Source organism: Macroventuria anomochaeta (genome assembly GCF_010093625.1).
Source record: "Macroventuria anomochaeta strain CBS 525.71 unplaced genomic scaffold BU25scaffold_12, whole genome shotgun sequence".
NCBI classification, from domain to species: domain Eukaryota; kingdom Fungi; phylum Ascomycota; class Dothideomycetes; order Pleosporales; family Didymellaceae; genus Macroventuria; species Macroventuria anomochaeta.
Window position 1 is genome coordinate 551,890 of NW_022985373.1, and position 27,669 is coordinate 579,558.

General features: G+C 52.1%; 7 protein-coding genes across 7 annotated transcripts in view; 2 read left to right on the forward strand and 5 right to left on the reverse strand.

Moving 5' to 3' along the window:
- The window catches only part of BU25DRAFT_430610 (HET-domain-containing protein), a gene marked incomplete at both ends in the record, with an annotated part of 3,275 nt that extends 927 nt beyond the window's left edge, over positions 1 to 2,348 (reverse strand). The window contains 2 exons of the mRNA XM_033708614.1: positions 252 to 1,474; positions 1,571 to 2,348. Of these exons, the coding sequence (XP_033562986.1) occupies positions 252 to 1,474; positions 1,571 to 2,348 (2,001 nt within the window). The remainder of the gene's footprint in view (positions 1 to 251; positions 1,475 to 1,570) is intronic.
- A 764-nt stretch (positions 2,349 to 3,112) lies between these two features.
- On the reverse strand, positions 3,113 to 5,391 carry BU25DRAFT_409826 (amino acid transporter). The gene has a single exon (XM_033706145.1). The coding sequence runs from the start codon at positions 5,092 to 5,094 to the stop codon at positions 3,340 to 3,342; it is 1,755 nt and encodes a 584-aa protein (XP_033562987.1). The 5' UTR covers positions 5,095 to 5,391; the 3' UTR covers positions 3,113 to 3,339.
- A 37-nt stretch (positions 5,392 to 5,428) lies between these two features.
- BU25DRAFT_390707 (uncharacterized protein) lies at positions 5,429 to 6,992 on the forward strand. The gene is made up of 2 exons (XM_033704581.1): positions 5,429 to 6,104; positions 6,151 to 6,992. The coding sequence occupies exons 1-2, from the start codon at positions 5,660 to 5,662 to the stop codon at positions 6,792 to 6,794; spliced, it is 1,089 nt and encodes a 362-aa protein (XP_033562988.1). The 5' UTR covers positions 5,429 to 5,659; the 3' UTR covers positions 6,795 to 6,992.
- A 397-nt stretch (positions 6,993 to 7,389) lies between these two features.
- BU25DRAFT_32369 (uncharacterized protein) lies at positions 7,390 to 8,399 on the forward strand. Its single transcript, XM_033702263.1, has one exon. The coding sequence runs from the start codon at positions 7,525 to 7,527 to the stop codon at positions 8,149 to 8,151; it is 627 nt and encodes a 208-aa protein (XP_033562989.1). The 5' UTR covers positions 7,390 to 7,524; the 3' UTR covers positions 8,152 to 8,399.
- A 1,286-nt stretch (positions 8,400 to 9,685) lies between these two features.
- On the reverse strand, positions 9,686 to 10,129 carry BU25DRAFT_409828 (uncharacterized protein). The gene has a single exon (XM_033706146.1). The coding sequence runs from the start codon at positions 9,884 to 9,886 to the stop codon at positions 9,716 to 9,718; it is 171 nt and encodes a 56-aa protein (XP_033562990.1). The 5' UTR covers positions 9,887 to 10,129; the 3' UTR covers positions 9,686 to 9,715.
- A 431-nt stretch (positions 10,130 to 10,560) lies between these two features.
- Positions 10,561 to 17,166, reverse strand: BU25DRAFT_365743 (uncharacterized protein). The gene is made up of 4 exons (XM_033703827.1): positions 16,678 to 17,166; positions 16,430 to 16,628; positions 11,481 to 16,381; positions 10,561 to 11,430 (listed from the first exon to the last, which is right to left on the reverse strand). The coding sequence occupies exons 1-4, from the start codon at positions 17,095 to 17,097 to the stop codon at positions 10,606 to 10,608; spliced, it is 6,345 nt and encodes a 2,114-aa protein (XP_033562991.1). The 5' UTR covers positions 17,098 to 17,166; the 3' UTR covers positions 10,561 to 10,605.
- A 6,578-nt stretch (positions 17,167 to 23,744) lies between these two features.
- On the reverse strand, positions 23,745 to 27,297 carry BU25DRAFT_447776 (uncharacterized protein). Its single transcript, XM_033709556.1, has 2 exons — positions 26,827 to 27,297; positions 23,745 to 26,778 (listed from the first exon to the last, which is right to left on the reverse strand). Exons 1-2 carry the CDS (start codon positions 26,860 to 26,862, stop codon positions 23,806 to 23,808), a joined length of 3,009 nt encoding a protein of 1,002 aa, XP_033562992.1. The 5' UTR covers positions 26,863 to 27,297; the 3' UTR covers positions 23,745 to 23,805.
- Between the last annotated feature and the right edge of the window lie 372 nt (positions 27,298 to 27,669).

Sequence of the window (27,669 nt, forward strand, 5' to 3'; positions counted from 1 at the left end):
TGAGTCTCTGCGAGTGTATCGTCTTGCACCTTGACCACATGCTCTAGCAGCCTCACAGCGTCCTCGATCTGTCCATTCGCCCAGTAGGAAACACCGAGTTCATGCTCAGACGACAGCCGGTCTGGATCATCTGTGTCCAGCCCCTCTCTGCAACGATAGCACTCCTGCAGCCATCTCACTGCTTCTGGAACTCTGCCGTCAAAGCGTAGACATCGTCCCACCCAATAACTCAGCTTGGCTCTGCTGTGAACATCGATAGATGTCTTTATGTTAAGTAGGCGCAGTGCATGTGGCATGTATGCTCTCCAGAGAGTCTGATTGGCGAAGTCGTCGCTCGGGAAAACCTCAGCAATATGCGTCATAGCCTGCCGCGCCACATCTGCAGTATTGCCATGCTTGTTTACCCAGACTCTGGTAGCCAGATGCACAAGTCGATGCAGGTCGTACCATTCTTCTCCTCCATCGATCTCGCCAGTGTTGTTGCCTCCCCGCCTCGATACAAAAGAGTACCCGCAGAGCGTGCCGATAGCTTCTTCCATCCGCTCTTGCAACTGCACCTTTGGTAGAAGCGACTGTGGTATTGCCTTCCACTCGATGCACGACATGAACGCTAGCAGATCTGCTGCCACCACATCGCGCTCTCGAAGTTGACTGAACGACACTACCCACGTTGAAGCCACAGCGTTCGCCGAGCCCTTGTAGCGTGTTTGATCGCGGAATTCCTTGCTCATCAGGCTAATAGTGTCTTGCTCTGTGTGTCTCAGCAGCCGCAGATACTTTGTGATAGTTGTTCTGTTCATGTTCAGGTACGCGGCAGCCTGGGCGATGGCTAAAGGAAGGCACGCTAACTCGTCTAATAGTTCTTCTACCTCTTCGCGGCCCTCAGTGAGGGTTTTCTTGATCAAAGACTTCTCCAAGAAGTTCGTGGCATCTGGTCTGCTCATGGACCCTAGTTCTAGAACGTCGCTTTGTGTCAACGACACGGCTAGCTCTTGCACCCGTGTGGTGAACACGGTCATGCCCTTCTCGCTCTCCGGTAGGTAGTCGATGATGCCCGCAGCATACTCGGTCCCATACAAGGTGTCGTGGTCATCTGCGTTATCGAGCACAAGTAGCCACGGTCCCACCTGATCCGCACTCAGATACTCTTTCACCAGCTCTTTTGCGTCATCTTCGCCTGTCTCCGCCTGACTGATGTGCAAGGCAGCTGCAACGGCCACACAGGCTTGCTCGAAGCTCTCCATGCTGAGTGCAGGCATCCAGAAGATCGAGATGGCTGACATGGTCTCTCTGACTGTGTATGCAAACCGCAAGGCTAGCTGTGTCTTTCCAGCCCCACCGAGTCCCACAATTGACATCTTTTGGCAACCTGTACCCTCCAGCAGCGTCTGACTGAGTATCTCAAGTTCCTCTTTCCTTCCGACGAAGTGTCGATTCTTGGGGAACGGTATGTAGTAGGACGGTTTGTGGGCAGCTGCAGGTCAGCGCAAACGTATCAGACACACAAAGCTAGCTGTCTGGCTGCCTTTGTACGTACCAGGTGTATAGGTGGCAATGCGCCCTCCAAGACTCCCCACTGACGCCTGTGGCTGGGATGATTCCTGCAAGTCCTCCGCGATCGCTTTCCGTAGCCTCTTGAAAGCATTGGTCTCACCTTCACCATAGTTGAGGAACGTAAAGACACCAAAGATACCCAGCAATGAGTACGCTTTGTCTTCTTCACGCGTAGTCTGGCGATCGTCCGACCAAGACAGGCGCGCCTCCACACTAAAGCTGTTCAACGGGGCTCCTGCAAGGGCAGGGCAAGGAATGTTTGTGATCTCGTGGATGAGTTGTTTCAAGTTGTATCGGTTGCCTAGATACGTCCGGTCTTGAGAATAGAAGCTTACAGAGCGTGGGGCAAGCAGTTCTTGGAGCGTCCACCCGCGAGTGAACCACCGGCTTTGCCGAAACTCCCCTTCCCAAGCGGGCATGCCGGGTACACGGTCGGTCGTTGGCTCAGCGCTGAACACATCTGTTAGAAGAACATAGCATCGAGTCGCCTCCTGGTACCAGCGAAACATGGAGTTGATCGCATGCTGAAGCTCGACAGGATCCGCCTTGTTGATGCAGCACGTATCCACCCAAAAGTACCGCAGGCCGTCCCGCTGAGCCTGTTGTGCGCAGAACCTGATCTTGTCAAAGCCAGTCTTGTCACGTCCCAGACCTCTAGTGAACTCGTCGAAAGTGACCTCCTCACCAGGCAGCCAGGTGTGCGAGAGTATAGCGTAAGCGGGCACATCGCCGACGCCCATCAAGTCCTCCGTGAGCGTGATCGTGCCGGCATGTTGTATCTCGAGCAGTCGCATTTCGTGATGGAGGAGCTTCGGTCCTCAGTCGCATCAGGCTGAGCAGCATGGAAGCGCGACAGCCTGCCAGGCTGTTGGATCGATCGTTTGCACTCTCGCGTGCCACCGTCAATGTCGATGGGTGCAGTCATGTGCATCTGCATGTGCATACATGGGGAAGAGAGTGGGCTGCCTCGCTTTGCTAAGCATCAGGGTGGACTATGATGGGCGTTGACCTGTGGGGGCCCCAGGAAGATGACCGTTGGGCAGGACATGACGTGGCTAAAGACAGCCAGCATGCGCCACAGCTTAAGCCGCCTTGGCATAGCGCGGGTGTACAATGTAGACCGCGAAGGGGCGATGATCGTGCTTGTTAGTGGTAGGGCAGGAGTGCATCGTCGTTGCAGCTTCTGAAGCTGAAGACAATGCCTGGAAGCAAAGCCAGCAATGCTGTATCTTTTGTGTTGAAGATTTACAGTAGGCGAAGACACGTCCGGAGTGTACTTCTAGGCCAGCACAGCCTTCATTAGATGGCGGGGTTGAGTTATTGGTGCTTGAACGATGTTCGTGGTTCTGCGCGGTGGGATGTTCTAACCCCAGGGAGGGAGGTTAGCTGCCAAATTTAGCACCAAGTCTGGGGTATGGTTGCAATGAGGCCATCGGCCCGATATCGCTGAAGTGATAGCGGGTGCTTCCTTGAGCAATGAGTGACTCCTGACATGTGGATCGTACTGCCTTAAGCTCCGATTCGGTGACAATGTTGGGTGACAGTGAAGCCGAGAGGTGTTGCGAGTCATATATGCAATTATTGATACATGCTTGCCGGCAAAGAAATGCAAGGAACAGTCAAAGTTTTACTCCTCGTAACGCCATACATTCCAAACTCATATACAGTCATCGTACCCCACCCTCGTCATCCTCTTTTGATGCGTGAAATCATATGATAACCCAATGATAATGCAAGTTGTGATGTCGTCGAACGAACCATGAACATTGGTTTTCCATCCCGTATCTATGTCTCGGCCCATCTCGCGATAGTGATGCTGGTGGTGTAGATCATAGCGACAAGACCAACAACCATCATGAGGATATCACCAGCCTTGGCCCATGGACGCTCAGCCACACCCTTGTAGTGCAGGTATGCCGGGTAGATGTACACCAGCGGTACACAAGCAAAGCTGCCAATGAGAGCAACAAACTTGTCGAGGTCACTCGCGCCAAGAGCAGCAACGACCCCAGAGAAGATGACCAAAGCAGTCCTGAAGGCGTTCTTCTTCCATTTGGTGAGGCTGTCCTTCTTTCCAGAGGCGCGGCCGAAAATCTTAAGCTCGATGTTACGCATGGCTGGAAAGAGCTGCACGGGGGTACCAACCAAAACAGCCATAGCGTACAAGAACTGGACGGTGTTCACGAGCTTGCTGGACTGAGGGAAGTTGGTAATGACTTCGACGGACACATTCTCTCCAAAGGTACCGTAGCAGAGAACACCAACAGAGGTGAAGATAACTGTGATAATGGCCATGACAAGGTACAACAGTTTGCTGAAGTTCTCGGGCTGCTTCATGCTCGATTGGATGGGTAGAATAAGACCAATGCCCTCGAAGGTAAAGATGGCAGAACCAATGGTCATGGTCCAATCGCGAGGGTTGAATAACTCGATGCTGGGGTGGAAGCCACCCATCTTGCTGATCCAGGAGATGTCGTACCAGTAGATGTAGGTTAAGCCAATGAGGATGAACACATCGGCAAGAAGCGCAGCAGGGCCGAGCTTCGAGATGTTGCGAATAAAGGACAGCGGAATCAGGAGGACGAGCTGAATGCCGATAAGGGCGTTCGTACCAAGTGGCGCCGAGTTGGGCGTGACCGCATCGAAGAAAGAAGCCAGGTTCTCCGCGGTAAAGATGAGGCCAGCGCACACAAAGCCGAATTGTGAAAGTGTGATCGAGACGAGGATGAGCTGTCGCAGTCTCTTTCCAACGATCAGTTGACCAAGGTCTCCGTAACCAGCTCCACCATACTGCTTCCGACAGGCGAGGAGCAACTCGAAGCAAAGTGATGTGACGAGTGAAACAACAATCAGAGTGATCGCCGAGAAGAGCATGCCACCGTTCTTGAAGGCCTTTGGCAGGAACATGATACCAGTACCGACGAAAGCCTTCAGCAGAGTGAAGAACGACTTCATGTTAGAAGCATCGCCCTGCTGCCTGAGCCTCTTGGAGCTCTGTTTCCTCCCAAGCAGAGGTCGACGCTCGCCCTGTTCTTCTTCGTCATCATCCTCGATAGCCTCATCATCGTCCGACTCTTCAAGGTCTTCGCCGGCGAAGTTGCCATACAATTCCAGAAAGGAAATGAAGTTCCTGGTGACGGGCTCCGCGATGTAGCTAACACTTCTGGCCTGCTTTTGCAGGAATTGACGCCTCAGACCTCCTGGTGCCATCTGTTCCTGGACAGGCAGCTCGTCATGCTCGATGTCTGATATAATCGACGGCGCGTACTCATGCGTATTTGAGAAGGTTGCAGCTCGCTTGTGAAGCTGCTGGCGCTTGCCTTTGGCAGCGATTTTGTAAAGATCGCGGTGGATGTCGCCACCCTGCAGCCTCAACGATGACTCTGGTCCATCTCGAACAGAGTTCGAAGAACTGTTGGCGCCATCTGCGCCTGGTGTCTCGGGATCAAAGGAAAACTCGTACCCGGGGTCGAGGTGTTGCTGAAGGACCCTAGCTCCTTTGGGATCCTCGCTTGCAGTCGTCTGCGGCGTGTCGGTCATTGTCGCGAGTTGCTGCAAGACTGTGCGAGACCTGTGAAAGATTGAAGATGAATGCAAGTCTTCGAAGGATACGAGATGCACTTTCAGGCCTGGCGGTGAGATGTTGAATGGCGGGCCAATTACATGGGCGAGTGAAAAGTTCAGGTGCGCACACGGACCCCTGACATCACCGCCGTTTGTTTCACCGCGGCATTGAACACCAGTCTAGGCCTGGATCCAGCAAGTGAACGCGAAGAAGCGCACTATTCTGCGGCAGAGATGCGCCACTTCAAACGGGCTTTGATGCAATTGAAAAACTCAGTGCTGAAGGTCCAAGGTGAAGTTTCTCGAATCTCGCGTGACCACGTGTGTGGGGAAGGAGCCGGGGACGCGAAAACAACCAACGGAAACGTAGTCGATGCGTCCCGAAGCCTTAAGCCTCGATAAACCATCACCTTTCTCCGCAACGCGCTGTCGCTGGCCCTGTCAGCCTTAATATCTAGCGTGAAGCTCGCCTTCACACGCAGCTCCCACAAGTCATCAGCTGCATCCCTCGCAGAGTACAAGCGACCGCCACGCATCGAATATGAACAAAAGCATTCCGCTCAACAGCATCGACAACAATGCTCGGCCATACGGAATCTTCATGACGTATCTTCTCACCTGTTTGGGGGTGGCAGTTTTCATCATCACAAAGCTGTTCGAGAAAACAGAGAGGTTGTACACCTCTGCGCCTTCACGGCTGCCGCAAAAGAGACATGTGGTGATCTTTGCAACGCTGGCTACATGCAGTCTCTTCAGCACATGGGGCTTTATGTTCCAGTACTTCCAATGGTCTTACAACAATTGGCTTACAGTGCGGTCGCAGCACGATCTCGACCCAACTGTTAAGCATTGGGGTCTGTGGTTGAAGGAAACCTCGTTGTTCAGAGAAGCATGGGAGAGTGTCATTGTGGGTCACAACAGGTACTGGTGGTCGCATCAAATCTTCTATTGGGCATGTGCCCTCGGGCTTCATTTGGAATGGAAAGGTCTGTCAACGTGTATACTTTGACGCGCAGAAACTGATGAGAATAGGAGTCCGCCGGGGAATTACATACACGTGGGCATTCATGCTTCTAGGGCAGATCGTGGCTATCAGCTTCGCTACAAACTTGTACTTCCTGACACTGCTTCTAAGCCCGCCACAGCAACAGCCTATAACGCCTAACCCGAAAGAATTCACTAACCCGAAAGAATCCAGATCGGAAGCACCCGAATTAGCACCCGTATCAAAACCCCGCAAATGGCTCGGTCCATGGCTCATCGATGGTTTGTCTGTAACCAATACCTATGCAGCAGCAAACTGCCTCTCCAGAGAGAACTACTGGAATGGCTCACCTGGATTCATGCCTCTACTCCTTGTCCCGCATGTCGTACTGCTTATCCTACCTATGGCCCGCGCTATCTTACCAGCCAAGTTCTTCCCCATAGGAGATCCAAAAACCGTCAACAAGATTTACAAGTTTTTGTGGACGTCAAATTTCACCTTCGTGGGCCAACTGGTTTGGACGACATATAAAGCCTATCTGGCTGGCAACCTCGGAGGCATTCGCGATGCATTGCTTGAACATCCTGCGGTCGGCAGTGTTGGATTCGACGTCATCTTTTGCTGGATCAGTTGGATTTGCTGGTGGCAGATACAGAGCGACAAATCGTCGTACGTCATGTCTGATCTTTGAGAGGGCCCATCAATTGAGGACTATCGAGTGTTAGATCCGATGGCAAGATCTTTGTTGTGGCAGGCGCGAGCTAAAAGCCTTTCTTCCGAACCTTCTTTGTGTCAAACGTATGCAACGCGGATATCTGAAGGTCGAGTTCAATCTAATGCTACACGTTACATCGCCAAGTGACCGCGTTGAATGCAGCTTGAGGTGGCCCTCACAAAACCTCGTATTCCTTGAAGTGTCAGCATTGCAACAGTACAACAATGGTTCACCCAGTTCTTTCAATGGCCTCCGTGTGTCACAGAAGAGACTGTTGCCTCGTATTAGATGCAGGTATCTCTTAATCTTATCGAAAGAAAGCTGTACAGGACGTGACGCATGCTTGTAGAGCTTGAGAAGCTTGTTCGGAAACCTTGCGAATCATCTCGTCATCTTGCTTGCCACCACACCATACCCAGCTATATCCTACCCTTTCTGGCGGCACCTGTCTGTTCTAGGCAACCCGTGAGAGAAAGAGTAGGACGAATACGAGGGGTTGTCAGCATTTGGGATGCTTTAGGCTAAGGTAACGTCATAGCTCTGCGATCGGCGAATCTTGTACACCTGACCACCTGCAGAACTACATCACGTCAAAAGTCAAACCCGAAGTACTGATTTTGGTGGCTACAAAAGAGGCTGTAAGATCGTGAAAAAAGAAACAAATGTGCCAGAACTTCACACACATCATTGAGTAGCATTTGTCAATATGAAGACCGCAACTTCCACACTCATTCTGCTCTTAGCAGCCACAATCAATGCGCAGTTCTACAACGAGACCTCCAAGCCCTTCAACCTGGTCTTAACATCCGAAAACACAACAATCAACGGCTCCACACTGTCAGCATGCCACACCGGTGCCGCTCTCGAATCGCTCTGCCTCTCTAAAGGCGGCGGCGTCTCAAACCCCAATCCCATCACAGCTGCCACATTCAACTTCAACACCTCCACCAACCCATTCACTCCTAATGCTACTCTCGGCACTCCTGGAATCTTGACATGGACCCTGAAGACCAGCAGCATCGACGTGCCCTCCAGCGTGTACTTCAACTACGATCCCACTACTGACTCAGCCATTCCCATCCTCACACCTGGATCCGAAAGACCACAGTTGCTCGCGTTCGACGATCAGGATAGACTGAATGTGCAGGGATATATTGATTGGACCGCAAACCCGCCAAATGGGACAGGGACGACTATGGGTTACTACAGGTGGTATGCTTGTCAGACGTACTTCTCTGGATATGCCTACGAGAACCTTGCCTGGGGGCTTGGAGCTGGGAAACCGGAGAATCCGACGTGTGTGAGCGTCGGAGTGAAGAGGGTTTTTGTTTGAGACGGCAGATGATCCACATGTCGGTTGGAGGTAGTTTGTCGCTGCATCAGTAATACCGGTAACTGTAATCCATTGCACCACCCAGATCGTCCCAATCCTAGTCTCCTGCATCTCTTCTCCTAACTCTCTCTCTTTTGCCCTTTCCAGATACCAACTCTCTCTGTTCTTCTCTAAAAGCTTATCGTCGAACACCGCCTGATCGAATTTGTCCTCGTTCTTCGGTCAAAACTTTGTGTATGCCTCGCCGTGTATCACGACTGGGTTTCAAAGCGCATCTGTGTCGTCCGCGAGATACGCATATACTTCTGGGTATGTCGAAAGAGCTATCGCTTGAGCGAGAGAAAGGCGGATAGCAATGCTGTGACCTGGGCCTGGGCAATCGGGTCGCGCTAAAGGGAGTGCATGCTGCCCCACTAGTTGGAAGTCGATCGGTGCACTGAGTCATTTCTTGTTTCCAGTACGTACCAAGACCTTATTATCCCCGTCATCATCATCCATGATCGTCAGTATGGCTCTACAAAGGGGCAGAATCCTGAGCGATCCTGATAACTTGTCTACTTGCGCAACTTCGTTTCGTGTGCATGCTGCTGCGGCATTACACATCTTCTCATGCATCTTGACCAATGGCACGACCCTGAAAGGCCCGATCCTCATGAGAGCAAATGCTCTTACGAAGAAGAAGTTGAAGTCTCTTCGCGGTGAATTGCAGTTGCGGAATCATTTACCTCAAATTTCTGCACACAACATTCTTACATCCCATAAGAGCGTGTCAAGATATGGGCCCAGTATGTGATCGTGAGATTGTTGCACATCATGCCGCGAGAGCGCCAGCTTGTAGGCAAAGTTGACTTTAGACCCGAGTGAATGCATAAATCGCCCCAGCTTCTTGATGTAGAGAACCCTAGCATCGTCTTCAGATGGATCATTCTTTAGACTGTAGTACCCTTCGCTTGGCCTATGCAGAAAGGCTTTGAGAGCAAGAGGCAGCGAAGCTTTGTTGTTGTAGACGATCTCGGACAAGTCGTAGGCTTCGTTCAGAACAACAGAGTTGGCGGCCTACACATGTTCGCTGCCGATCTTGAAGGTGGGGAAGCACAGGGCCTTTGCCTGATATTGAGCCCTAGGGCCGCTCCAAGAGTACGCGAGCTGACCATTGCTACCTCTAACGTACGTGCTTCGTGCCTTAACGGGGTGTAGATCTTCGGACATGGATGTTGCAGCTTCTGGGTGGCGGTGCGGCTTCACTTGCGCAGCAAGTAATGGCTTGTTCAGCTCTCGTTGAACCTCAATTGTGTCGTCCATGAGTTCGGGCAGAGCGTCGTTTCGCATAAGTATAGCAAGGCGAGATGCCATGACGCAGATAGTATGGAACTCGATAACGCATCGATCATCAACAGGACCTTCATGGAGGCAGCAAGCATGTCCTATGAAGATGAACTCTTCATCATGGCTGGCGGAAGTGCAGACTACAGGCAGGGTACTTCAGGCGCATCCTAATCGTGAGCCAAAATGCATGTCCAGGAAACATGAGCTTCTCAATTACTTTGCACCACTCCATCCCTTCTTAGACTTTGAGAGCCATGATGTGCATGAGGTTGTCGAACCATATATCGATGGGGCGCTCGAATCCCTTCTCTTGCATGTATAGAAGCGTCTTGCTCTTGCCCTTGTCGTGGTAGTCGTCCTGTCTCTCATGATTGTACCGCTTAGAGGAGACTGCGCTGCGATACTTCATGAACTTCTTCAGTAAGAAGTATTCAGACTGTGCGAAGGTGACGCAGTTATCCCATTCACCTCGGTCGCGACCAACCTGCGCTTGTAGAAGCTTCTTGAAAACCGGCACAATCTATCTCTCAAATTTGCTCAGCTCCATCTCGATGCGTTACTTCTGATCCATGGATAGGGCGGAATGATCACGGTACATGTCGTACTTGCCGAAGGTACTGTCCACGTGCTCTTCTGCAAAGATTGGCGGGTCCTTGCGCAAATCTAGTACGTTTATCATCTTGGTATCAGGATACAGCTTCTTTTCTTGGTTCCGTTTGCCGTATCGATTCGAGTGGTGTCGAAGTAGAAGTTACAGTATGTAATGCTGATACTCCGGCTTCGAGGCGCAGGTGCCTACAGGTCTGTGATGAGCGTTAATGATGCGCTGCAGAAGGAGCAGTCAACGTACTAGACGGCACTCATGCTGGGCAGCAGTCTCACTTTCGACACAAAACGTGACTGGAAGAAATCTTGGGGGAGGAGAGCAGGAAGAATTTTGCGGGGCTTCTGCAAAGTGCGAGAGCGAGCTGAAACTAAGCTCTTTTTGTCCGTCACTTTCACTTAAACACCTGGCAACTGGGAGCTGGCACGCACCATAACAACAAGAACGCCATTCACTAGACTAGACTACTAATACTTGTACATCATTACTTCCTCCGTCGTAGTATCATTAACGCTCAGAATCTTCTAAGCATATGCAACAGCCTGCTCAGGCTCAGTGCGCAGCTTGCCAATTTGCAGGCCGTTTGATCCACCCTGCTGAGGTCTGGTCTGCGCCTGCAAGATCATCTTGTCGCTACCAAGAGCCCAGTCTTCGATGCCATTGAATCCGCCATCCTGGGACTCAGCCTTGCCGTTACCGAACTCTTTCGCGCCCCACTTCTCTGTACCTTGCACACCCTTCCACTTCGCGTCAGCGCCGAATGTACGGAAGATCTGAGCGTTAAGACGCTCGTACTCTTCGTAGGACTTGGGCCAGCCACCGAGGCGCTGGTATGCGAGCTTGAGAAGCTGGAGGTGGCGCAGAGCAATCGCAGACTTGTCAATGTTCTCTGTGTCGAGCGCCGCGGTGGGCTGACCCTCCTGCTTCTCGACGTTGACACCCTCCCTGGCGAGTAAGTAGGCAGTGGTGTCGAGCTCATCGTCCAAGTCATCGCCAGAGCCATGCTCGTGCACAACAAGACGGAGGATGTCCTCGTGCACACCAAGAGCTTTCTTGAAGTACTCTTGTGCCAGCGGGCCTGTCTTCTCAGAAGACGCCTTCGACTGATACGTTTGTCCCATGCTTGTGTATAGCTGTGCGAGTAGCTCGTAGGTCTCGATCGTAACGGGTGCCCGTGGGCCGTGAGCGCGGCGCATGTTGTATGCGATGTCTTCGGCGAGGCGAATGGCCTTGATGGGTGAGCCGGCGAGGTAGCGAGCACAGATGAGCCGGCGGCCGAGGTTGAGGAGGACTTCTGGGGGCCAAGAGCGCTGAGCATCTCTGGTGTTCCACAAGGTGTTGAGCAGCCACTGTGTAGCGCGTCAGTATCATGATCAGAAAAGGGCATAAGGTATCTTACCTCCAGAGTCTCATAGTCGTGCTGTTCGCCCAGAAGAACAGACAGATGGCTCAGCTCGAATAGCTGGATCTGGGCGAAGTTGATCTTGAGGTTCTTGCAGATGTCGAGAATCTTTCTGACAATCTTGTTCGACAACTCGAGCATCTTCTTTCGCAAGGCGGCGTCGGTAGCCTTCTCGCTGTCGCGTCCAACAAATAGCGATGCAAGCTTGAAGCCCAAACCAATGGACCTTGGTCCGTTGTAGCCATCGTGCTTGCTGGCGTAGAGGAAGCCGAGGTTCGCGATGTCGTATGCCTCTGGGAACTTCTTCGCCTTGATCAACTTCGCGGTGCTATCGTTGCTAGCCAGGATGACAGAGCGGTTGAAGTCCTTGTTTCTGCCAGAGCCCAGATGGTCCAGAATGCCAACAATGAAGATACGAGGTGTCTCTTTGCTGAGCGTGTGAAGATCTTGAGCGTCCCGCTTCTCGAAAAGACCAACCGCTTGGTCCTCGACAACGGTGATCATCTCATCTTGGCCGTTCTGGCGTAAGAAGAAGCGGAGAGGAGCGGCCGCAAGTAGGATATTTGTCAGCGACTCGTTGTTCTGCAGGGTCTGCCTGAACTGCTCGAAGTATATGTACTCCATCGTGAGACTGGCCATGATCTCTGCAAATGTAACATTGAGGTCCTTGCGCAGGTTGTACTGAAGGGAGGCAAGGAAAGCTAACGAGGCACGACTGGTCTTTGTCAGGTCGAAAGACCACTTCGAAGCATAGCGTGTGTCTTTCGCGCAGATTTGGCGGTGCAGCTCTTGCACAAGGCTATGTGCAACAGTGGTCTGCTGGCAGGCGTGGAAGCTGGCAGCGATGGAAGCCGCTGACTCGATCTGCTTCTGCGACGAGGTTTCTTCCAGAACGATTTGAGAGGCAGCATTGGTCAAGGTCTTGACTGCGAGATCAGTCTTCTGTTGGCGCTGGTACAAGGTCGCCAGCTCCCTAGCGTACGTGAGTGATGACTCGTATGAGTAGCCATGCTTGCTTGTAGACTCTTTCAGCTGCTCTTGGGTCATGCTAAGAGCACGTTCAACGTGTTCGGCCTTGTAACTTGAGGATGATTGAGACTTCATCTGGCGAACGTAAAGCGAGGACAAAGCCTGCTTCAATTCGCTCGACCTGGTAGTTGTGGTAGTTGTCTTGGTCGACTTGGAAGCCTCTTCGTAGAGCGAGATCGCTTGAGAGATGTGCTCCTCGCTACGCTGTGACACCTGTGCGAGCGCCAGGGTCGCCTCTACTGCGACTGTGGACTGAGCACCGAACGTAGCGATAACCGTCTCGCGGTACTCCTTGGTGACCTGGTACAATGACTCGAAGCTGGCCTTAGTCTCTTCGAGGCACTGGTAGTAACGCTCATAGAGGTTCTGTACAGACTTCTCTTCGCTGAAGACCTTGTGTTGCTTTGTCTGGCGCACAAAGGTGTTCCATAGGGTCCGGTAGATGGTGACCGCCTCAGCATAGCGACGGTCTTGCCAATACGTAGTAGTCACCACAATGATGGCATCTAGAGCATCTTTGTGACAGATGTCTGAGTCTTTGTTGAGGCTCGTAATGATCTGAAGGTAGTACTCGACCCAGTAAGGATGGTTCCTTGGGTGTTGCTGGCATCTACGAGCCAAGATGTAGAGAGTTTGGATAGTGAGCTCGTGAGTGGGCCCATACCTTGCGCGGTAGGTCACAAGAATGCCCTGGTAGACGCTGATGGCGTTGTCCAGGTAGCCATACTTGTCGTAGAAGCCGATCAGAAGTGTTCGAGCCTTCTCAAAGATAGTCTTGTCGACTTCTTTTGTGACCAATGCGGCACGGAAGAAGCGGTTGTATGTGTCCTCGACTCTCTCCATCTGCTTCAGCTGCAAGTAGCACTCAGCAAGGCGCTCGACAAGGTCGATGGACTCCTGAGTGAAAGTGGACGTGAGAGTTACATCATGGATAGAACTGGCCAGGAATGAGGACCACGTCCGCTGGAGGGTGGCCTGGATGACACTAATAGCCTGGGTAAAGTTTCGCTCCTCCATGTACTTGGCGGACAGCTTCTTCGCAAGAGCGACTGTGCTGGACTCAATAGTTTTCGAAGACTGAATGACGGAGAAGAAGACGTCCTTGTACACTGACTCAGACACGGTCGTTGTGGTTTCGCTCGACGAGCTTGAAGCCGCCAAGCTCTGTCGCACAAGTTCTGTGGAGGTCTCAGATACATGATTGCTGATTTCGCGCGAAGCACTGGATTCCTCTTGACGGACGCTCTTGTAGAAAGAGCTGGCATGCTTGAAGATCGACAAGGCCATGGTGTATGATCCCATTGACTTCATCTCCTTTGCTACGCTGGTGAGGCGAGCTACGATGCTCTCTGAATACGACAACTGGTGGTGCTGGTATTGTTCCCATACGACAATCAGCACGGCAGAAGATTCGGTCGTGCGCTTCTGTGTCTTGAGGAACTGCGAGTAAGCGGTCGCGATCTCGATATTTTTCTCATGCCACTCGATTGACTGTGTAGTACGGCACTTGGAAGAGATCTGCTGCCACAGCTCGGCGTAGGTACGCTCGGCAAGCGCGAACTCCTTGCGAGACGCGTACGATTCGGCACTGCGAAGATAGGCGACGATTGAACCAAAGTCAAAGACTTCGACCTGATTCTCATCGTCCTGGTCATCGAAGAAAGACTCCTTGTAGCTGTCGATACGTCGCTCGCCTCGGCCTTTACCGAGAACGACATTGAGATGACCTTTGATGTCTTGCGCTTGATGGCTGTTGCGTCCGTAGTGTTGAATAGTAGCTTCCTGAATGAGGCGGAAAACCTCCAGCGCCTTGTCCTCTTCTTTGAGCGAAGCGTATAGTTCGACCAAAAGCTTGCGAGTCTGAGTGACAAGCTCGGAGGTGCTGCCGTACTGACGTTCGTAGGCAGTGATGAGAACGATGAGGATGTGCTCGCGGTGAGTCATGATCTCTGTACGTGTGGTCGTGACCATTGACTCTGAGATCTTCAAGAAATGGTTCGCGCATTCCAATGTCAGAGGATGGATATCGCTCAGCACAGTGCGGCTGATATTGGTACAACGGAAGAAGTACGAAGAAGCCTGCGTGGTGTCCGACAGAAGTAGGTAAGATGTCGCAACCGCAAGATAGGTCTGGAGAACAGTGGGGTGGTTCTCAGTGTACACCGCTCGGCGCACATTGCCCACAAGAAGATGCAGGTCAATTGCTTGAGGAAGTGGGAGCTGCGTACCCCAGACGAGCTGTTCCAGAATAGGCAAAATAGTTGTGTCTGGCAGGACCTTCTGCAGATCTCCAGTAGGCTTGAACTCAGCCGGGTTCTTGGGCATGAGAGGGGACTGCTGAAGGTGGAGAACCCAGTACCTGACAGCGTACTCGAGGAAACGGTGCTGGCGGAAGAGACGGTCGGCGATAGTAGGGTCGTCGTTGTCGATCGTAGGCTCGCCCTTGTCGCGAAGAGTAAACTTTGCGTACGTAAGGACTCGTAGCAAGAGGTCTGACTCGCTGTCATTAAGAGGGATTGAGACCTGGTTCTTCTGTGCGAGATCATGGAGAGCAGAGTGAACGATAGGATGTCTGAAACGAACGATGTGTTCATTCAATGACAAGAATGGTTTGAGTGCCTGTAGTGTCTCGTGAACGTCAATACCCTTGTCTGTCAGGGTGCCGCTCTTGACATCCACGGTGAAGAGTGTGTGGATTTCTTCTGTGGTTAAGGGTCGTTCAGCAGCAAGGATCCAAGACAACAAGGTCTTTGCGTTGCTAGTGGGTTCGAATGAAGTGAAAAGTTGGTGGACGAGGCTCTGGACAGGCGGCTTCTTCGACTCCAAATCCCGCAAGGTGGATGTGATCGCATCGGCAGACTTCTGGAAGTTCAGAAGCTCGCAAGCAAGGATAGTCCACAAGAAGGATCCGTTGGCGGCCTGGATGATGCGCTCAAGCATAGTCTCTTGCTCTTTTCCAGGCTTGCTGTGGAAGTTGCGGTTGTGGACTAAGGCTCGCAAGGCAACGGCGTGAAGGTCATCGCGAACGTCCTCGCGGGAGACTTCATGAAGCATGCCGTTGGCTTGGGCTGGCAACTTGGCCGTAGACGAAAGCGTGATCAGGCGCACTCTTTGACCCTGGTTGGTTACACTGACCAGCTTCTCCAGCAGGGTGGAGGAGCTTATGCCTCCAGCTGCTTGAATAGAAGCTGATTGAGAAGATTCGATCTCATCAAGCCCATCTACGACCATGACAAGGTCATTGCCACCGTCAAGAGGGTGCTTGAGAGTATCACCGAGCGCCTGCCAGAGATGTTCCTCGTATGTCTTGAGGTCACCGGAAGTTCTGCAGTGATTGTACGCTCGTAATAGAGCGTAGTACATTCCCATGTTACCCACCCGCAGGCTCAGCAGCTGTGAGAGCAAGGACTTGACGACTGCAAGGGATGTGGCCGCTGTGGGAATATCTGGAGACAGAGAGCAAAAAAGTGTATCGACTTGCTTGCGGTTGACAGGTCGCTGGAGACGTTCGACTATCGAGCCGGCGAGGGTAGTCTTGCCAGCTCCAGCCTGACCAGTCACCAACAAAAAGCTCTTGTCACTCTGCAGGAACCTAGTGAGGTATTTCTGGAACCAGATGCAGGTCATCTCGACCTGTTGATCCACAAAGAAGGAGTGGTCGCGGTTCAAGGTTGCCAGCACACGATCCTGCGGAGACAGCCACCTGCTTAGAACTTTCACATCCAAGGCTTCGCCTTCCTCAAAATCCTCGTTTTCAATTTGAGATTCCCAGATGAGCTCGACGACGGAGTTCTGGCGCGACCGGAACCCTTCAATAGTCTCACCAAAGAGCTCGAAGATGTCAAGGCTTGCGGAACCTGATGTCATGCCTATGCCTGCTGTCAGATATGCATACTGAAGCTAAGTAGAATACGTACCATTGGCGGTCTTGTAGAACCTAATCGACACATCGACAACCAGTGAGATGAGGTCTGTGTACAGAAGACACAGCTGCTCTCGGATCTCGGCAGTAGCTGCGAGCAGCTCTGAACGACGTAGAACCGAGGAGAACGATAGTGAGAACTTATAGAGGACAGAGAACGCCTTGTCCAGAGCGGCGGAGTTCTCATGACCAAGCTTTTTGAGATCAGTAATGGGCTAGGTCAAAATCTGGTGATCAACATACCTCAAGAAGGAGCCGAGCGTGGCCGTAGCCGACCGCAGCGGCAGCCTGGCTGTCAAGAGCAAAGCTCTGAATCGCTTGGTCAAAGTTGTGCAACTGCTCGGCGAAGTAAAGAGCTCTGATGAGCACTTTGTCCCAGCGACTGCCCTTGTGTGGAAGTGTGGTGAGGCGTTCAGCCCTGATCCACTCGAGGAAGTTCACGTAGGACACATCTGAGATGCTTTGGTGTACACCAGCACCGAGCTCAGCCATACTTCGCTTTCTCAGAGATATGGCTGATTCCTGGACGAAGCCGATCTTGTAGCCACCACCTGAGGCACCACGCTTGCTGAATGACTTCATACCAAAGTTCCCACTCGTAGCGCGCGAAGAGGTGAAAGAGCTCGGACGACCTTTTGATCGAAGGGCTCCCTTTGGCGACATAGGTGGGCTAAGCACACTAATTGTGCCATTGTGGTCACCAAATCCGTTTGGTGACGACAATTTTGCAGACATCGCAATGGATAACTGAGTTGGTGGCTGAATCGATTGTGAGGGTGTGTTAGATATGATTGAGACTTGGCTCGACAGATGGGTCGAGATCGAAACCCGATTCGAAGGAGATGTGACTTGCGCAGGTTGATCAGATTTCCGCAGCGTGTCCGCAGATGTATGGGACGCTGTTTCAATAGGCTCGAAAGGCTGGGCAGAACTCGCAACCACGGGTGTAGCTGATAGCGTGAGAGATGATTGAGGGCGTGGTGGCTCGGGGCTTGCGACTGTCCTAATTCTAGGCTCAGTGCTGGGCGGTGGAGTGGACGTTACTTGGGCAGCCTCCGAGGCTTGGCCGGAGTTTGCTGCGGTAGTAAGATCTGACTGGAAGTCGGAAACAGGTCGCGATTTCGGAGTTGGGGTATCAAGCGTAGTCGTAGCGATGTCCACAGATGAAGATCGTCTAAAACGTGAAGCAATGCTTGAGCGTTTGACCTTTGAACTTTCCGTACGGACAGGAGATTGCTTCGTAGAGCTTGGAGTGGCAGTAACCTGGTGGTCTGCAGACGTAGTCGATGAAGAGCGGGAAGTGTCTTCAGGCTGTTCTTCTGGATCTTGAGTCTTTTTGTTCTTGTGCTTTTCTGAAGACCATGTTAGTTAGAAGGAATACAGGTTCTGACTTGGGAGAACGAACTGAAATACCGGAGTCCAAGCATGTGGAAATCAATTGGGAAGTATGAGCTACTTGAGCCGCGGGCGCTTTGGCTAAATACTATCTTCTCACAGAACTAGAATTGGTTGAGACTGCAGCATGAACATCAAAAGCGGGGCGTCGTGGTCCATAGTATTGATCTTCATCATCTCATCCTAAATTTTGGTTGCCCATGACATCAGTAGCTGATGTATGCAAGAGCTATCGTTGCTCGACTAGGATGAGCTCTCGAGGTAGCTGCAAAGAGCTCTGGACGGGCAGGGATGAGCACCTGATCGAGCTTTGGTCTAGTGATGCAAAGGGCCCAGCGATCATGCACAAGACAGTCCGGCTTTCCAGAGGTGTCGTCGGAGCTCGCGAGCGATGTCCGGAAGACGTTGCGTATGCGCCGCATATACCAGCCTCATTGGTTGATTGATCGCTGTCTTCTTCTGTAGAAGGTAGCATAGACTAGATAATCGGAGGTAGAGTCCCTCTACGAAGGCAGGTCCAAAGGTGGGGAAGACAAGGTACATGGCTCTCGCCATGCATGAAGCATCATAGCTGGCTTGACCGATGTAAAGCCGAAGAAAGGATTTGATGGGAACGTTCATAGCGTGGCGAATGCGATGTCTTCAGTGGGTATTCAAAATGGCTTGCCGAGCATGGACCTGAGGTCTGAAGCGATGGAGCATCCAGTAGTTTGCGAGCAGACACCGTCCAACGAGCTCAGTATAGCTTTGCCTGACTACGCAACAGTTGCTTCATGTCAACTCCATCTTGATACGCTCTCCATGATCGCTTGATGATCAAAATCTTGAACGCTTTCTTCGAAATCAGTGTTAAGATGTGCCAATGGTAACAAAGAGCATGGCGTGTGGGCCAGACCAAGGCGTGTGTAATCTGATCGCCGACCAGATCCATAGTGGGATCTGAGATCATGCAAGAAGCTCTTGATAGCCGAACAGCTCATTTTGGGAGATGTATGAGCTGCTCGAGGTCGATGCGCCTACCTTGACGCGAGTCACAGAGCACGCCAGGCAGCGGGCGGCTTGTGCCAAAGCGGGTTGGCGTACAGAAGAAGAGCTTGCCTGCAGGTGTCGTCTTGTTTGGAAGCCTGGATGCTACGTTATTCGGCTCGCTTCTAGCCGGGAAGCGGTAGTATTTTGGTTCTCACGGCATCGTTGGTGGTTGATTCCGCTAGACCAGCTCAGGTCATCGCGATTGGAGGCGTATGCATACTCCACTGATCTACCAAAGAGGGCTCCAGACAGGACATGGTCGACACAAAAGTGCCTGCATCTTAATCTCCACTGCCAATATTCCGCTGGGTTGGAGTCGCTTGAGGAACGTATTAAACCTTGGTGATGGTTCGCAGATTGTTAAGGGAGGTGTGGTTAAAGTTGGCTCGCTTATGAAAACCCGGAAAGGCAGGGCCCGAAAGGCTTGCAGTGCAAACACGAACATTGGAACCTTGATGACGATCAAAGCAACCGCACTCTCTCGTTGACAGTCCAACAGCTTCAAAATCGATGTGACATGTAGCCTTCTGGCAAATTCACATTCCAAAGGTCGCCGTGCGTCTCTGCGCCATGCAAAGCGCTCAACGTCATCGGCCGCTCCGATGGCATCCCCATTCGGCTACTCCATAACTTTATGCAGCCTCATGCAGAGTATAACTGGAGCCCGGCTTCCCCATGAGTCCAACCTAGGCGAGTAGGCACGACGCGGCGACCTTTTGAATTGATCTACTGCATGGTTAGGTCCCTATCAGGCAAATATGTTGGTGTTGGGGTCCATGCTGCATCCACACCAGACGCGGGGCCACATCATCTAACATTTCGGCGGGAAGCGATCGCACTCCAATCCTGGGCGAGATCTCATCCCGAAACGATACTTGCCGGCCCGCAGATTCCATGTTTGTCCGTCGTCGCACCTGATTTTTGTTACGGTGCAGGGGCAAGTAAGACCTGTGCTATGCAGTTACTCCAGCTAATCCGCTTTCCAGGAAGCCCAATGCTTGTCGATCAGCACCAACATCCGATGCCTACATATATGGCTCTTCACATCGAGCATCGAGCTTGAAATGTACACGACAAACTCAAGTGCTGATGCGAACTGAGTAACTTGCGTCATGCCTCCAGTTTACTAGCAAGCGGGAAGCTAAGCAACACGGGCTGGCGGAATCGCGGCAGGGCTCATCCCGGAGGGGGTTCCGCGTTTCTGGACCAAACTCTAACTTTCTTCCACCCATAGGTGCTGCCATCTATCAACCCCATTAGCAGGTGCACGAGATTTGATGTTTGGTTTCCTCTGCTGCCAACCACTTGTTGCTCTGCTCGACGCGCCCAGGATATCGAACCACATCGAAGAGGCAACGAAGTATATCCCCGTCCATGAATACCAGCCTCTTCTCATCCCCACGCTACCAATACAATGTGGAGCGGTGGTCCCGCTCGCTAGTGACCCGGGCGGAGCTTGAGTGCATGCTTAGGAATATCACCTTGACGAAATCGCTCAGCTACGATTTTAGTTGCCTCCCTCGAGATAGTACATTTCGCCCGAAAGTCTGTTTGTCAAGCATCATCTTGTCGCGTCCAAGAACGAGGTTGACAGCCCTGCCATCGATAGCCGAGTGATTTTCGAGCGCGACAACCGAGAGCCATGGGCGATCAGTCGGTGATCAGGAACTGCTGCTAAGAGAACTGCTTCAAGATCGGATCTGCTTTCTCGGCCATCGCCGACCACCGCCTATAATTTCCGAGCCAATCATATAGTCACGATCCAGCCGTATTGGATACCCTAGATATGTGATGAACTTCAGAGCTACAGCAGTACACCGTATCTGATGGTGATCGTTACTTCTATGGTGAATGTCAGACGAAGCAGACGTCAGAGGCCCACCAAGAAGGAACATCTGCTTCCGAACGTAGCGATATGACTCGGTTACGCGAGATGCATCTGTGAATTTGGCTTGCTTGACAGCTCAACGTGCAGAATCGAGCGCAAGCACCTTACTGGTATAGTCAACAGGTGCCAAATGCCGCCAGGTACAGCTGTCATATTGAAAGTGTGTAGATTCAGCCAAAAGAAGCCCCACGTCATCGAGCGCGTGTTGGCAGCCGCTCGACATCGCTCAGGGACTGGGTTGATCGACCATGTCCCTGCCTCGGAGGGCGACAACTCTTGAGTACCCATGAGATGATCCCATCGTACCTCGAACACTCTCGTCCACTCGATGGTCATCCATCCGTACCTCACAAGCACTCAATAATCGCTCAATCTCAAGCTACGCATTGTCGCAGTACTACCAAGAAGGCGCCTCACAAGAAGAATCTTCGCTTGGCTCGCCGGTTACGACCAATACGTCTGCACTGAGACCTTCTCCCAATACCAGCGCACATCTGGTAGGCTTACAGGCACATGATCGTGCATATCGATTAGCAGTGCAGGGCAGGATTGATCTGCACTGCATCGCTCACACCGACACCCGCCGCATGATACCCTGATTAACACGCAGCGGCTACTCCGAAGTCTGTTACCGTATCATACCCTCGTTGAAATGATATCGATAGCGTCAGTCGTTTGCTACCCCATACGGCCTAAGCAGTCTCTTCAGATAAATGTTTCGAGGTAGGTCATGCATACAAACATTGTTCCTTGCAAACGAGTGGTTCACAGTTAACACCAGCCATCGTATTATTGCTATATTGCCGCTTGCGCACGGAACATGTGGTCGGGACGCCCAGTTTCGAGAGTTGCAGTACAGAAGACCCCACTACTGGCATTGCAAACTTAGGAGGAGGTGATGATAATTAACACACATAATCACACGTCTCAAGAGCGTTTTCATGCCATGAAATCCTAGTCTGAGAGCTGCAGGGCCTCGAGACGCATTCGCATCTCTACATCACTTTTCGGGACGATGACGGCACCTTCAACGACTCAGGCGTGTCGCCAACCGAGGTACCTTCTTGGAGGCATGCGCTCTTTCCAAGCAATATGGAGATATTGAATTGTACTTCGAAAACACTTTACCTCGAAATAGAGCGGAGAACGTGTTTAACCACGAGGTACTGGCTGAAGAGCGCACCGGCATCTGCGTGTGCCCGCGAAGGACATATGAGCTTTCTATGGCTCTGTCAGATCTTCTATTTCGGGAAAGAGGACGTTGAAAATGAAGTGTATCGTTTGGATATCATTGCCGACATACTTTCGCTCTTGGTTTGAGACCTGAAAATATATTGCACCCAGACATGCTAATGTCTGTTGAGATTTTCGATTGGCAGGAGCACAGAGCCATGTCATCCTGTTCGGCTTCTCTTTGAGTACTCGACGGTAATGATGTACGGCGAGGAAAGATGATAAGGAACAGACTGCTCTAATATGTCACTCAGATCCTCCTGAAGCATGTTTGACCTCCAGAAATCTTTAAACGCTGGCAGTTTCAAACATAACCCCAAAATGGACTTTTTGTGAACATTTGGAGTGTTATCGCAAACTACAGACATAGCTGCATCTTGTGTAGTTTTTAATCAAGCCAGCGAGGAATATGAAACTGTGGAGTTCAGCTTTTCGACGTCTCGAAAAAAGATAACTGGGGATGCACAAGAGTTCAAGGAATAGTGGGAATGTGCAGATATACCCTCCTACGGTGGAACTCTTCCGACCAGCCCAGTGGGCGAGATTGCTTTCTGATACCTTCACCCAAGAGCAGGGATCGATGCTTCCGACATTGATTCAAAATGCATCAAGTGTCATCTCATCGTTGATTGTAAATCTAGAACTTCTGGAGGCGCCGCACGCATGCTTGGGTACAGGCTCTACTTTTTAAGAACGTCGCACAACTAACATATTCGTTGACCACAGCTCTTCTGAGTTGGCAAAAGGAAAAGACAAGAGCAAGAGCATAGTGCCTAAGCAAAAGGACTACTCTTTTATATCACTGTGTCTCTAGGCACTCCAAACATTAATGACGCCTATGGTAACTTTTGTAAACTTCGTCTCTAGCGAACAATTAAGGCAGTGGGTGGAGAATCTTGTAACCTTTTGGAGATCGGGGCCCAGGATCTCAATATAGCCTTTGAGTGTTCGAACATTAAGTGTCATATGAAGGCGCGCCACATCTCTTTGACGTACGAACGAAGTTAGCGAGCAAGAAAGCGATAGTTAGGTGCAGGCGTGAACTTGAGACTTTCCTGCAGGGGCAGACATAGTTGCGCTTATATTTTTTCTTGTTGTTGGGAGAAAACAAGACTCAAGTATAAGGGAAGGTAACATTTTGGAAGGACGTATGTCTATGTAGTTTGTATTCAGGCACAAGGAGCACAGTGTGAGGGGTAGAAGACGTGAGAGCTTAGGAAACGATTTTGTAGAAGCTTGCGCTGGAGGACGTCGAGCACATGTAGCGATCTGCGGGACGCGTGTAATATTATGGACAGATGCTGGATATTCAAATCAGGCTGTTGTATTTTGGACGGACCATGCGGACAGACTTAGTCGTTTCTGAAAGATCGAAGAGAAAAGCGGAGGGAACAGAACATATCCTGACGGCAAGGCAATTTTGGGGTCTTCGCACAAACATCCCAGTTGAGCTGTGTGGCGGTGCAGGCCGCTGTAGTACACTGATAGCTACGACAATGTAGGACTATCGAGTTGATGGAATACTGCGCTGAGATGCTATCTAGATAGGAGAAGATGATATACGCTTGTTCTGAGACATGCTAGTCCAGAATAGTCTGACCAGCAACAATCAGGCCTCATACGGACCGATTGATACCGCAACAAGTTGTTCCGTTTCGTAATTAGGAAAGAACGATGTTGTAGAGAGGAAGACGCAACGCGAGTAAGGGAGGCATTTGTATACCTTCGCATGCAGCATTTGATGAGTCCGCTCTTGATGGATTATGTGATCAATTCTCATGTCTACTCATGTGTATCTCCCACCTACACCACATTGTCCAAAACTCTCAAGCTTGGAAAACATCAACAACCCCATCCCACCGTCCTGCCTCTCTGCTTTCCCAATAACCATCCTTCCCACCCTTCAAGCGCCATACTTCCTCATCACCCAACGTAGCCGCTTCCTGAGCCCCAACCTTCGTAAACCATCTCGGTTTCCACTCTTCACCATGCTCTTCCATAACGCGTCTCCTCGCCCTCTGTCTCTCCTCAAGCCTGGCTTTCAGCGCCTCCGCCTTATCCAGATCGCCATCTTCCCAAGCTCTCTGATCAGGACGAAGTCTCGAGTCAGTAGGCGGTGTATGCTTGTCCTCAATAGGCGTGATCTGGTTCAGCGCAGCAGCAAAAGAAGTGAATCCGTAATGCTTCTCAGGCTTTTCAACAAGCGGACCAGCCTTCCACACGTTCTTCCCCGTAGGCTGGCCGTTCGATGTGAACTGCAGATCCGTAGTCCACTTTCCAACTGCACCCATCGGTAGCACCGAGCCCGTGCCGTCGAAAACTTGTACGCTCACATCTTCAGAACGGCCAGCGAACATGCCACCAGCTTTGAACGTGCATACGGCCTTTGCGCCGGTGACCTCATTAATGATGGTCATTGTGCCCGTGGGCTCGATGTACTTCTCGCCTGCAATGACGTTACGAAGGTATGAGGTCGCGATGCTCCAGGAGTAGTGTTCATTGCTGTTGTGGAGGAAGATGCGCACGCGACCATCGGTGTTGAGTTCCGCGCTCTTGCCCCAGAACTTCTGGACGGGTGTGGGAGATTGGATGAATGTCCATTCCTTCGCTTCGGCTTGGCAGGCCATGCGGACCGGGCGGTGGACGACCTTCTCCGCGATGAAGCGGTAGCCTTTGTCTTCGCGCACGAGCTCGTAGGTTTCGCCGAGCATGGGGTTGAAAGGTTTGCGGATTGCACGTTCTTTGACGCGGCTGTTGCTGAAGGCGGAGATGGCGAAAGTGGCCATGTAGACGAGGCGTTCGCCGGTGTCGGAGGATGCGGATGCAGCTGCGTCGAGAAGTTCGCTGTATTCGAGCTGCTCAGCTAGCCGTTGCAGGGCTGATGTGGGCTCGTTGGATGACACAGGCATAGCGATGGTGGATAAGTCCTTACCGACGTTCTTTCGTAAGAACGCAATCAGGCTTGGTGGGTGTACCTTAGGTGCTTGGATGACGTTCCTGCGCTTGACAGGGTCGAGAGGTAGCGGAGCGAGTGAGGTTGGCTTGGAGGGGAAGAGTGAGGGTGCCTGGTCCATCGAGAAGCGCGCCCGCTCAATGACACCAGCTGCTTCGTGCTCTGATGATGACTCTGACCCGTCATCTGAGCTCTCGTCATCTTGTCTCTGCTCAACCTCCTCGCTGTCCCGTCTAATGGCAAGCAAGTTTGACTTGGACCCATCGCCACCCTCCGCATCGAAGAACTCGTCTGCAGACTCTTGTGAGTCGATGCTGTGACGGGAGGGCACCGCAGAGAGAGGTGCTGATCTTCGCCTCTCTTTGCTCTGATTGATGAGATCTGAGAACTCTCTTACGACATAATCGAGATCTCGCAGCAAAGCCATACAGTGGTCGTGAATGCTGTCCTCTTGTAAGGAAGAGCTGTTGTTCGCACGACTGTTGCGCTTTGGAACTGCAAGAGCGCCGTTGATGTTCGCGGGTAGAGGAGGTACCGGAGGAACAGCGCCAGGCGAAGCAACACCTACTTGTGCAGATACGCTTCTCCTGAACATGCCAGAAGGACTTTGTCCAGAGCTGCTGGCCTTGCGCTTCCAGAAAGCCTTACGTTCTGGAGCGCCCGCCTCAGGGAAGTAGTCATTCGACTCCTCCGATGGCGAAGGAGACAGGCTTTCATTCAGCTTGCTCGTCAATGCTCCTGACGAAGCAGCTGTCGATGCGCCATACTTGGGGTCTGTATCCTGGGCCAGCCTTCGAACAGCATCCCGTGAGCCTGTAAGCCTGCTCACTAGCGTCTCGACCCTAGCCCACTCGTTGTCCTCTACAGCGTTTTGAGTGTAGGTGGAAGCCTGGAAAGGACTTTCCTTGATCTGCAAGGTAGGTGATGCTGTGGCGACTGCTGACCGTGAAGCCTTGTCGAGCGCGTCTCTCCACTTGACGAAGTCCGCCGCATTGTTTGCTTTGAGGTGCCAGATCTCAGCCCCAGAGTCAACTGATATTTCTCTTGTCTCCTCGTTTGCGCCAATGGCTGCGAGGGACAGAGGTATGGCTCCGCGCAAAGCTGATGAGTGGTTGTTTCGGTAGTACGAGAGGGTCGAGGTAGTGAAGTCGAGCGAGAAGAAGCGCCTAGCATGTCCCTGGTTCCTCTTCCGCCTCTTCTTCTGCAGTACACCGGTCATGAACGACGAGCTAGAGACGCTAGCTTGTTTTGGTCTGTCATGCATAGAGCGCGGACGCTCTGCGAGTTGTTGTGGCAGCGACTCAGACGATTCGACGGGGCCCATGGAGGGGCTCGACTTAGTGAGGCTGGTGGAGCTGGCGCCTGCCATTGCCTGGGCGTAGTGCATGTGGTGACCAGACTTGGGCGGTGCATTGGTGGGATACGTCATGAGAACGAAGGTCGCTGTCTTTGACACCGTCTTGGAGAAGGTGTTGTCGAATACCAGGCCATACATGCCGCCCTCGCCCTGCGGGACATCGTAGGTCCCCATAGACACCAGGTCGGCCTCACATTTCCCCTGCCAATGTACCTGCTTCAGCCCAATGGCTGACAGCTTCTCCAGCACAAAAGTTCTCTCATTTCGTGAAGTTGACGCGCCGCGTGCTCGTGTGTAGCCGACAGGTACCTCTAGCGCGGGCGCAGAGGGGCCATTCTCGAAAGTGGTGTCGGAGGGCAGGTTCGGGGTTGCGCCGCTTGCATTGCCGGGGTGCTTGAAGATGCCAAAGTTCAGCGACTTCTTGTGCGGTTGTATGCTCCAGGAGATGGTGTGGCCTGCAGAGACGTTGACCCAGCGGACAAGGTACGACTAGCAGCTAGGTCAGCCTCGAACGATGAGCTAGCACGGCAGACCTACCTTGCTATGCACTTCGATGTTCTCCATGCCCGCCATCCTTTGTGTATAGTATGTGTATAGTATGTGTGTAGTGCACCTACACTTTTGCGACTCGTGGCTCTCCTCCTGCGCTATTCAGGTGTTCGCGCTGACGCTCGGTACCTGAGATGCCGTATCGATACCAACAATGAATGCCTAAGGTGGAATTCGAGGGCAGCGATGTACAACAAGAGACGCTTCAGCAGGCGGACATGGCAAGAGCGAGGTATTATACGGGCGCGGCTTCTCGGGGAATCGAATCGTCAGCTTCACAATGGCAGGCTGCTAGAAACCTGAATAGTGGTCGTGGTCGGGGGGTGGTACGGCCGATGGATGAAGAACGGTGAGCCTGTCTTGAACGCTGTCGCAGCTCACTAAACACGCTGTTCCACGGGTCTGAACAGCTTTCAAATCCTTGTGCACGAGCAGCGGCAGCATGCAGGTTACAGACAGGTGTCGATGTCCTGCTTAGCCCGCCGGGCTTGTACGTATATCCTGCATGCCTATACGCTGCGGTATACGAAGGCTGGGAGCATACAACCCCACCCCCGTCATCTCTTCAGCCTTACGCCTCCCGCCCGTCAGCCACCTTCGTTGCTGCGCCCAGTTTAGCTCTACATCGCGCAAACGTTCACCGTCTTCAACATTCATGCCGCCATCAAAACCAGCAGAGTCTTCAAGTCTGACACCTGCTGGAGACGTGGCACTGCAGGTGCGGCTCTCGTGCCTTCCAACCCCATGTCGAGGGCCCACACAACCACCAGCCCTTGCATCCCAAATCTGATGACGTCCGAACATTCCAGACGGCAGTGAAGACCTCCAGCC